Raw genomic sequence first — 10,338 nt, forward strand, 5'->3', positions numbered from 1 at the left:
CAGGCCAGCCCAGGGTCTGGATCCTGCCTTCTCCTGGGGTTCCTCTGTTAGCGATGCTGGAACCCCAGCAGTTGGTACCCATGTGCGTGTCTTTCTATGGATCTTCTGTCTTTCTGTTGTTCTCTATTTCTTCTCCTTCTAATCCTGCTTACCTGGAACATTTTTGGGTAACTTCACATGTTAAGGGTTAAAGGATTTTAGGTTAAATGTGTGGGAATCCAAGGCATAAGGAATATTTCTCTGTCTGCACTGAGGAGTGCTGACCCCCAGAGAAACACTGCCTTTCACCTTTGCCCATGGAGAGGACTTCCAGGACTTTGAGACAGATTAGAATTTACCAATGTGTGAAATAGATTAGAGGGTAGTATACTATGTCCCTTGGGTGAGAAATTTAGGTTTTGGGATTTTTAGTATGGTTTAGATAGGAAGCAAGATGGAGCAATTGGGGTGTAGTCCCTGTCTTCTTCTTCATCTGCTCCATTTTCTGCAGTGTTGGTGGCACAGGGTGATTGGTCAAGGAAAGCACAGTGCAGAGGTTATGTGGACAGTCAAGGGATGAGTTATTGGTAGATAAGTAGAAATAACTTATGTTTTAAGAGTTTATTGGGTGAGACAACTTTAAAAGACCTTGAAACCGTACATTTTGGAGCCATTTTGCAGTGCTTTTCCAGCGTGCTGAGCCTGGTGTGCACAGCAATGCAAAACTTTAGATAAGATAACAATAAACAAGAAGCTGAAGACTGAAAAAGTCCCGTGCATCTCCTTTTACCTGGCACAGAACTGCTACAGGAGGGTTTCCCCCATCCAGGGAGCCCCCAGAAAGGTGCAACGTAAAACAAACATCAGTAACTGGTTCCCCAACAATGTTTGTAACAAGTTGGCTTTTTTCAATAAAGTTGTTTACTGAAGGGTGTTGTATTAACTGGCCAATCATGTGAAATGTGTTGATTAAATGACCAATGAGGTCCACCTGTAGCAAACCAAGATATAAAAGGGGAGGATTGAAAAAACAGGTGGCTTTTAGGCCTTAGCCTTCCGATCTGAGTCTGTGTCATCTCTGATTCAACAGTGTCATTTGGGGATCTGTGGGGGCTATTAGGGATCCTTCCTGCACCTCGTGACCCAACAGGAGCTTCTCTAATAAACTTTGCCTGAAGCTCCCACTGTGCCCATGACAGGAACCCCTGTGAGTGTCTGGGACATCCCGGCTCTTTGGCAGCCTGGGCACTCCTGGGATGTCACCGTGGAGCCCCCGTGAGTGCCTGTGACAGATCGGTGCCTTTGCAGCCCAAGGTGCCCTGGGATGTCCCCATGGAATGGCTGTGACTGCCTCTGACCACAGGGCTCTTTACCATCCCCAGAAAGCCCTGGGAGGTCTCCATGGAGCCCCTGTCTGTGCCTGTGACATTCCAGCTCTGGAACAGCCTGGAGACTCTTGGAAAGTGCCCATGGAACCCCTCTGAGGGCCTGTGACAAATCTGATCCTTAGCAGGCAACCATCACCAGACCCCTGTTGCTATGGTCTGTTTCTATGGCAACCATCATCAGGACCCTGTTGCTATGGTCAGTTTCCATGGCAACCATCTCCAGCCCCTGTTGCTATGGTCAGTTTCCATGGCAACCATCACCAGGACCCTGTTGCTATGGTCAGTTTCCATGGCAACCATCACCAGCTCCCTGTTGCTATGCTCAGTCCCTCGGCAGCTCCATGGAGACCCCATGCCAGGGGTGGTTGCCATGGACACCAGCTCAGGCCTGCAGCCAGAGCCCGTTGCCATGGCAACCATTGGCAGCCCCATCCCCAGGCTCATGGGATCCCAGAAGCACAGAATTGGCTGAGCTGGGAGGGACCCATCAGGATCCTCCAGTCCAACTGCTGGCCCTGCACAGGACAGCCCAACAATGCCAGCCTGGGCCTGGCAGCGCTGTCCAAACGCTGCTGGAGCTCAGAGAGCCCTGGAGCTGGGAGCCTTCCCTGGGGAGCCTGGGCAGGGCCCCAGCAGCCTCTGGGCAAAAACCTTTTCCTGACATCCAAGCTGAGCCTGCCCCGACTCAGCTGCAGCCGTTCCCTCCACTCCTGTCCCTGGGCACCAGAGGGAAGAGGTTCCCACAGCCCCAGCCAGGGACCCGCTCCCAAGGCTGTTGCCATGGCCACCAGGGCTGGCACCAGCTGGGATGCTCGGTTTCCACGGGCCGGGCTTCAGGAATGGGATTCCCCAATTTCCTGCTCCCGCTAAAACCGCGCTGCCCTCGCTGCCCTCCCGCCTCCCATGGAAAGCACAAAGGGCAAAGATCCCGGGCTGGGATAAGAACAATTTATTGGGAACAGCAACGAGATAAGGAACAAATGGAACAGAAAGAATACTGGCAACCAAGGGATAAGCAAAACTATTTACAGAGAAAACTACAACATCAACAACTGTCTCTCCCTGGCCGCGTATTTTCTTATGCCTGCAAAGGACACCCTTCTCCTCAGGAAAGGAGGGAGAGAGAGGCCCTTTCTTGCCACTGGCAATGACCTGAGGTGGGAGTGAATATAATGACACAGCCATGGGCAGATCCTCATGTTTTTCAATCCCACATCATGTCACTGGAAGCTGGCAGGAAAAGGTACAGGTGTCTTCCCAGCATGGATCATGGAGAACATGGATCACCAGGGCTCTTCCCAACATGGTTTTCCAATGGGGGATGAAACTAGAGCTGGGCACAAAGCTCCTCCTGCAGTTGGGGCATTTGCAGGACTTGCCTTACTGGTGCCTCCGTTGGTGTCTGGTCAAAGCAGAGCTCTGGGTGAAGCTCTTCCCACAGGTGGGGCACTCGTAGGGCCTCTCCCCAGTGTGGATGCGCCGGTGCCTGATGAGGGTGGAGTTGAGCCAGAAGTCCATCCCGCAGTCGGGGCAGCGGAAGGGCCTCTCATCCGTGTGAATGCGCTCATGCAGGAGGAGATTGGAACTGGTCTGAAACCTCTTCCCACATGTGGGGCACTTGTAGGGCCTCTGTCCAGTGTGGATGCGTTGGTGGGTGACGAGGGCGGAGCTGCAGCTGAAGCCCTTCCCACACTCCCCACACTCGTAGGGCCATTCCCCAGTGTGGATCATCTGGTGGCTGATCAGGGTGCTGCTCTGCCTGAAGCTCTTCCCACACTCCAAGCACTTGTGGGGCTTCTCCCCATCATGAAGCTGCTCCTGGACCACCAGCTCTGAGCTCTGGCTGAAGCTCTGTCCACCTTCCTGGCTCAGGGTGGGTCTTTCCTCCTCAGAGCACCTGCGCTGGGTTTGGAGCCCCTCCTCCTGTTGGATCTCTGAGGCTTTTCTTCCCTGCTGGATTCCTGTGCACTAGAGTCACTCAAAACTGCCTCTTCCACGAGGTTCTGCCAAGAAGATTTGTCCTCCCTGGTCTCCATCCTCAGCTCCCTGTCTGGGGGAGGAAGGACAAGGAGAGGATGGGATTTGCCTCCGTGCCAGAGGGAAGGGGAAGGAGATCCCCCCAGTGCATCCCCAGCAGGACGGGGTTGGCAGCAGGGTTGTCCTGCAGACGGGGACCATGCTGGGCTGGGAGATGGAGCAGGAGAGAGGGGGAAAGGGGCACTGACTTCCTCCTCACCTGCCTGGGTGTCCTGGGGCATCTTCCTCTTCCTCTCAGCCTCCTCTTTCATCAGGTGAAGGTTTCAAGATGGGAAATTCTGTTTTAGGAGGAAAACAAGGGATGAGCACACAAAATTTTGTACTGGATTCAAGGCAAACCTGTGGGAGAGTCTAAGCCAGAATAACAATTTAATTAGAAAATGAAGATCAAGGCAATGATACAGAAACACTGCCTTAAACTGACAGAGTCAGGATATAACCTGACACCCTGTTGGTCAGGGTGGTGGCAGCAGTCCCATTAAATGGTGGCTGCAGTCCTGTTGGAGTGATGAACGTGATTCTGTCAAAGCAGTGATCCTGTAGAAGGGTCTGGTCTTCCTCTGAAGGTCCAGTGGTGGTTCTGGAGCTCTTGTCCTCTGGGAATCCAGCAGGCAAGCTGCTCCTGGTGTTGCAAGGCTCAGCTTATATCCAGGTAGGAATGCTTGGATCCTCCCCCTGGGCGGAGCATCCCACAATGGGATGATGGAATTTGATCAGTCCTGCAGTGACACTCAATGGCCCATTCCCAGAAGATATCTCCCCTGGAGGGCGTTATCAGGGCTGAGTCATGGAAGAGATAAAGAACACTGCCCCACCTGTTGATAGCAGTTGATGAAGATGGGGATTGAAAACATGCATTTGGTTCCATCTTCCATTGCAACCTGAAACAGTGGGGTAATCCCTGCTCAGGGGGTGAACACCACCCCCCTTACCCAAACTGGCTCAGGTGTAAAACCCCCACCCCGGGAAGGCCACACACACAGGGGACAATGTCACACTTGCCCTGCCCCAGGGGAGGTCTCTGTCCCTGTCACCCCTTGCTCTTCCCCTTTTTTCTCTTTCTTTCCATCTCTCTCTCTACCTCACATTTACTGTTCAATAAAATCCACTTTGAATTTGGTCTCATTAGCACCTTAATTGGGGCAGAGGCATCTCTCTAACAATTTTCTTAACCAGATTGTGACATTATTTTGGCACAGTGAGTTCAGGGCACTGTTCTCTGACCCCAAGTGCCTTTGACAACAGCATGGTTCCCTCCTCTGAGGAGGTTGTGGTTCTTTCTGGAGGAACTCTTGGAAACTTGGCACACAGCTTCCTCTGAGCAACTTATGGGAGAACTGATGAGGAAAATGGCTGTTGTGGGTGGCCAGTGAAAAGAAAATATTTTGTTGTCCTTCCTTGAAAAGTTTGTTAAAATCACTGGAGGAAAGGGAGCAAATGTTACCAGCGAGACTGACAAGGTTCATTCACCCCAAGGTGAGGAACACAAGGCTGCTAAAAGTCCCACAAGAAGCCCAGCTCAAGTAGCTAAATTCCCGAATAACTCCTGAATTCCCAGGCTTGGGTTCTTTGCCAAATGTGAGAATCATTATTCTCTTCATCCCTGTCACCTTTGTGACAGCTACACAGAGCTTCCCCTTCCTTTTTAATAATATCTGTATTGGGCCAAATTTGCACTTTTCTTTTATTGGAACCTGCCAGCAGCTGAGCTGGAGCTGTGCAGGAACCAATGAAACTTGGAATTGCCACATCACTGCTTCTATTGTCAGTTTATTCATGTTTGGGATTTGTTTGTGTTTTCATCACATGTGACTTGTGGGGAAAATCAAATATTCTTCAAAGTGATTTATGCAGAGTTAAGTTTGATTTCTGCCAAGTTTATTTTGTCCAGTGCCCAGGGGATGCTCAAGGGGTCTCTGTGCCTCTCACCCTGGGGGATGCTTGGGAGGGGCTTGGGGGGGTTGTCCCTGTCCCTGTCCCTGTCACCCCAGGCCATTCCCCAGGGCCATGTCCCTGTCACCCCAGGCCATTCCCAGGGGGGGTGCCATTCCCAGGGGTGTCCCTGTCACCCCAGGCCATTCCCCAGGGGTGTCCCTGTCCCTGTCACCCCAGGCCATTCCCCAGGGGTGTCCCTGTCCCTGTCACCCCAGGCCATTCCCCAGGGGGTCTCCATCATTCTCACCCAGGCAATGCCTGGGGGTCTCCATCATTCTCACCCCTGCCTCACCCCTGTGCCAGGGGGTGCTCGGGGCAGTCTCTGTCCCTCTCAGCCCAGGGGATGCTCGGGGCTCTCTGTCCCCTCGCCCTGGGGATGCTCGGGGGTCTCCATCCCTCTGGCCTCAGGCAATGCCTGTGCAGGGCTGGGCACCAGGGGCTCTGTGTCCCTCTCACCGCTGAGGCTGCTCGGGGCTGGGGGGCTCTCCGACCTTCTCAGCCCTGGGGAGGCCGGGGGTCTCTGTCCCTCTCAGCCCTGCTGTGACCCCACCCAAACATCATCGGGCTCAGAGGGGGACAGAGACACCCCCAAACCCCCAGAAGGGCTGAGCCTGGGATTTGGTTTGGGGCTGAGGGATTTAGGAAGGGGCTGGAATTGGGGCTGGGCTTGGAGTTGGGGCTGAGATTTGGATTAGAGCTGGGATTGGGGTTAAGGCTGGACATGGGATTGGCTTTAGGGCTGGGGTTGGGATTGGGTCTGGGGCTAGACGAGTCTGGCACTGGGATGGGATTAAATACAGAACTGTGAGTGTGTCTAAACATGGAGTGAGATTGAGACCAGGATCAGGGTCAGGTTTGGGACTGAGCTCACCCAGTGTGGGACAGGGGGGATGTCACTGGTGGGATGGTTTGGGGAAAATCCTGGTTTGGGGAAAAACAAGCTGTGAATGCCTTGGGTTGTGGATTCCTCCCACACAAGTCCATTTCTAGAAGTCACCTGATGCCCATAATAACCTCCAAAAATCAAGAGTGTAAAAAAAAAGGCACCAGGAGTTTCCCATTTCCAGTCTCATCCCTCTGGGGTTCTGGTGGTCCCCCATCTCAGGGCTGCTGGGGATCCCATGGGTCCTGGGGATCCCCCCTCTCCAGGGTCCTGCTTAGGGATTCTGGGGGTTTTGGGGTCCCAGGGTCCCCCTCTCCAGCCTCCCCTCAATCCAGACACTTGGGGTTCCCCTTCTTTCCACCACCCTGTCCTGGTTTAGGGCAAATTTGGTTGAAAACCTCCAAAAGGAGTTTCCTCTAGAATGCAGATTCAGCAGCCCCACCCTCAGCCAGTTCAGGAAAATATTTCCTTGGAGAAAAGTGGAAAAAAACTTTATTTAACAGGCAAAGCATTCACCAGCACAAAAATTGAACAATATTAAGCAATAAAAACTCCTGCTCCTCCAAAATAGATGACAAACTCCGAAAGTCCCGCCACGGGTTGTAGCTGAGCTCACTCAGTCTCTTATCAGTCTCTTATCAGTCTCTTATCAGTCCCTCCAGCGCTGGAAATGCCGCGGCCCAGGCCTGGCCAGGTGGGCCACAGGTGGGAGCTGCCGGTGGTGTTCTGGGTGTTCAGTCCAGAGCAGGTTTAAACAGCTCCAAAGAAAAAGAAAAATCACAGTCCAGGGAACTTCTCTGCCTCAGAGAGCTAAAAACTAACTAAAAGCAAAGGAGAGCCCTGTCCTGCTGTCTGTCTGTCCATCCTGTCCATCCAGGAGCCGGAATGTGGAGGAGTGAGTGCAGTGTCTGAAAACAAACTGCAGCTTCTTCCTCCTCCCCTTCGCTCTCAGAACCGGCCTTAAAGGTGCAGAACTCATTTCTGGGCTAAACGGACCGATGGGGTACGAGCATCATGAAGTCACCCCAGGACACGGCCCTGTCAGGGGTCAGGGGTCCCGCCCCCGCCTCATCTCCGGGCTGCCGGGGTCCCCAGCTCCGCTATCGCCCCTTCCCCCCCCCCCCCCGGGGGTCCCCCGTTCCACAGCCCGGCTCTCACGGGGATCCCCAAAACCAATGTCCCGCCCCCGCCGGTACCGGGCCATCCCCACGTGGAGCCCCCGGGACCCTCCCCGGGGGGTATCGGCCCCTGTGCCCCCGAAAAAGCTCCTCTGAGGGAGCCCGGAGATATCCGGGGCTCGAGTCCGGGATCTGCCGGCTCGAACACTCTCAAAAAATCCTCCCGGAGACCCCTGGCTGGAGTTATTTGGGAATTTAGCTACTTGAGCTGGGCTTCTTGTGGGACTTTCAGCAGCCTTGTGTTCCTCACCTTGGACTGAATGAACCTTGTCAGACTCGCTGGTAACATTTGCTCCCTCTCCTCCAGTGATTTTAACAAACTTTACAAGGAAGGACAACAAAATATTTTCTTTACACTGGCCACCCACAACAGCCATTTTCCTCATCAGTTCTCCCATAAGTTACCCCCAGGAAGGAGGGACTGTGTCCAAGTTTCCAAGAGTTCCTCCAGAAAGAACCACAACCTCCTCAGAGGAGGGAACCATGCTGTTGTCACAGGCACTTGGGGTCCGACAACAGTGCCTGAACTCTCTGTGCCAAAATAATGTCACAGTCTGGTTAAGAAAATTGTTAAGAGAGATTCCTCTTCCCCAGTTAAGATGTGCAACGAGACCAAATCCAAAGTGGATTTTATTGAACAGTAAATGTGAGGTAGAGAGAGAGATGGAAAGAAAGAGAAAAGGGAAGAGAGCAAGGGAGTGACAGGGACAGAGACCTCCCCTGGGGCAGGGCAAGTGTGACATTGTCCCCTGTGTGTGTGGCCTTCCCAGGGTGGGGGTTTTACACCTGAGCCAGTTTGGGTAAGGGGGGTGGTGTTCACCCCCGAGCAGGGATTACCCCACTGTTTCAGGTTGCAATGGAAGATGGAACCAAATGCATGTTTTCAATCCCCATCTTCATCAACTGCTATCAACAGGTGGGGCAGTGTTCTTTATCTCTTCCATGACTCAGCCCTGATAACGCCCTCCAGGGGAGATATCTTCTGGGAATGGGCCATTGAGTGTCACTGCAGGACTGATCAAATTCCATCATCCCATTGTGGGATGCTCCGCCCAGGGGGAGGATCCAAGCATTCCTACCTGGATATAAGCTGAGCCTTGCAACACCAGGAGCAGCTTGCCTGCTGGATTCCCAGAGGACAAGAGCTCCAGAACCACCACTGGACCTTCAGAGGAAGACCAGACCCTTCTACAGGATCACTGCTTTGACAGAATCACGTTCATCACTCCAACAGGACTGCAGCCACCATTTAATGGGACTGCTGCCACCACCCTGACCAACAGGGTGTCAGGTTATATCCTGACTCTGTCAGTTTAAGGCAGTGTTTCTGTATCATTGCCTTGATCTTCATTTTCTTCTTAAATTGTAATTCTGACTTAGACTCTCCCCCAGGTTTGCCTTCAAACCAGTACAAAAGACAATGACAATGTGAACCCTTTGTTTTCTTCCCAGAACAGGATTTCCCATTCCCAAATCTTGATTGGATGGAGGAGGAGGCTGCGAGGAAGAGGAAGGAGCCCTGGGACACCCAGGCAGGTGAGGAGGAAGTCAGTGCCCCTTTCCCCCTCTCTCCTGCTCCATCTCCCAGCCCAGCACGGCCCCCGGCTGCAGGACAACCCTGCTGCCAACCCCGTCCTGCTGGGGATGCACTGGGGGGATCTCCTTCCCCTTCCCTCTGGCACGGAGGCAAATCCCATCCTCTCCTTGTCCTTCCTCCCCCAGGGAAGGAGCTGAGGATGGAGACCAGGGAGGACAAATCTCCTTGGCAGAGCCTTGTTGAAGAGGCAGTTTTGAGTGACTCCACAGTGCAGAATTCCAATGGGGAGGAAAATCCCCAGAGATCCCACAGGAGGAGGGGCTCCAAACCCAGCCCAGGGTGCTCTGAGGAGGAAAGACCCACCCTGAGCCAGGAAGGTGGACAGAGCTTCAGCCAGAGCTCAGAGCTGGTGGCCCAGGAGCAGCTTCATGATGGGGAGAAGCCCCACAAGTGCTTGGAGTGTGGGAAGAGCTTCAGGCAGAGCAGCACCCTGATCAGCCACCAGATGATCCACACTGGGGAATGGGCCCTACGAGTGTGGGGAGTGTGGGAAGGGCTTCAGCTGCAGATCCACCCATGTGACCCACCAACGCATCCACACTGGGGGAGGCCCCATGGCCCAGTGTGGGAAGAGGTTTCAGCTGCAGTGCCTCCTCAGGCACCTGTGGGAGTGTGGGTGGGAAGGGCTTCAGCTGCAGCTCCCACCTCATCACCCACCTCCACATCCACACTGGGGAGAGGCCCTATGAGTGTCCCCAGTGTGGGAAGAGGTTTCAGAGCAGCTCCAGTCTCCTCCAGCACAAGCAGATTCACACGGATGAGAGGCCCTTCCTCTGCCCCGACTGTGGGAAGGGCTTCAAGCACAACTCCACCCTCATCACCCACCGGCGCATCCACACTGGGGAGAGGCCCTACGAGTGTCCCCAGTGTGGGAAGAGCTTCACCCAGAGCTCTGCCTTGACCAGACACCAACGGAGGCACCGGTAAGGGAAGCCCTGCAAATGCCCCAAGTGCAGGAGGATTTTTGTGCACTGCCCCAAGCTTATCCATCATTGGAGGTCCCACTTTGGGAAGAGCCCTGGTGATCCATGTTCCCCATGATCCATGCTGGGAAGACACCTGTCCCTTTTCCTGCCACTGCCAATGACATGATGTGGGATTGAAGAACATGAGGGTCTGGCCATGGCCCTGTCATTACATTCACTCCCACCTCAGGTCATTGCCAGGGGCAGGAAAGGGACTCCCTCACTCTCTCTCCCTGAGGAGAAGGGTGTCCTTTCCAGGAAGGGGAAATACGTGGCCTGGAAGACCCAGTGAGTTGTGTTGTAGTTTTCCCTGTAAACAGTTTTATTTATCCCTTCTGTTATCAATATTGTTTCTGTTCCGTTTGTTCCTTATCTC

General features: G+C 53.6%; 1 protein-coding gene across 1 annotated transcript; it reads right to left on the reverse strand.

Moving 5' to 3' along the window:
* Positions 1 to 2,747: 2,747 nt before the first annotated feature.
* LOC115916794 (zinc finger protein 3-like) lies at positions 2,748 to 3,161 on the reverse strand (the record flags this gene model as incomplete). The annotated part of the gene is made up of 1 exon (XM_030970531.1): positions 2,748 to 3,161. A coding segment is annotated over one exon (414 nt), but the record flags the coding sequence as incomplete, so codon positions are not given.
* Between the last annotated feature and the right edge of the window lie 7,177 nt (positions 3,162 to 10,338).

Source organism: Camarhynchus parvulus, unplaced genomic scaffold (assembly GCF_901933205.1).
Source record: "Camarhynchus parvulus unplaced genomic scaffold, STF_HiC, whole genome shotgun sequence".
NCBI classification, from domain to species: Eukaryota; Metazoa; Chordata; class Aves; order Passeriformes; family Thraupidae; genus Camarhynchus; species Camarhynchus parvulus.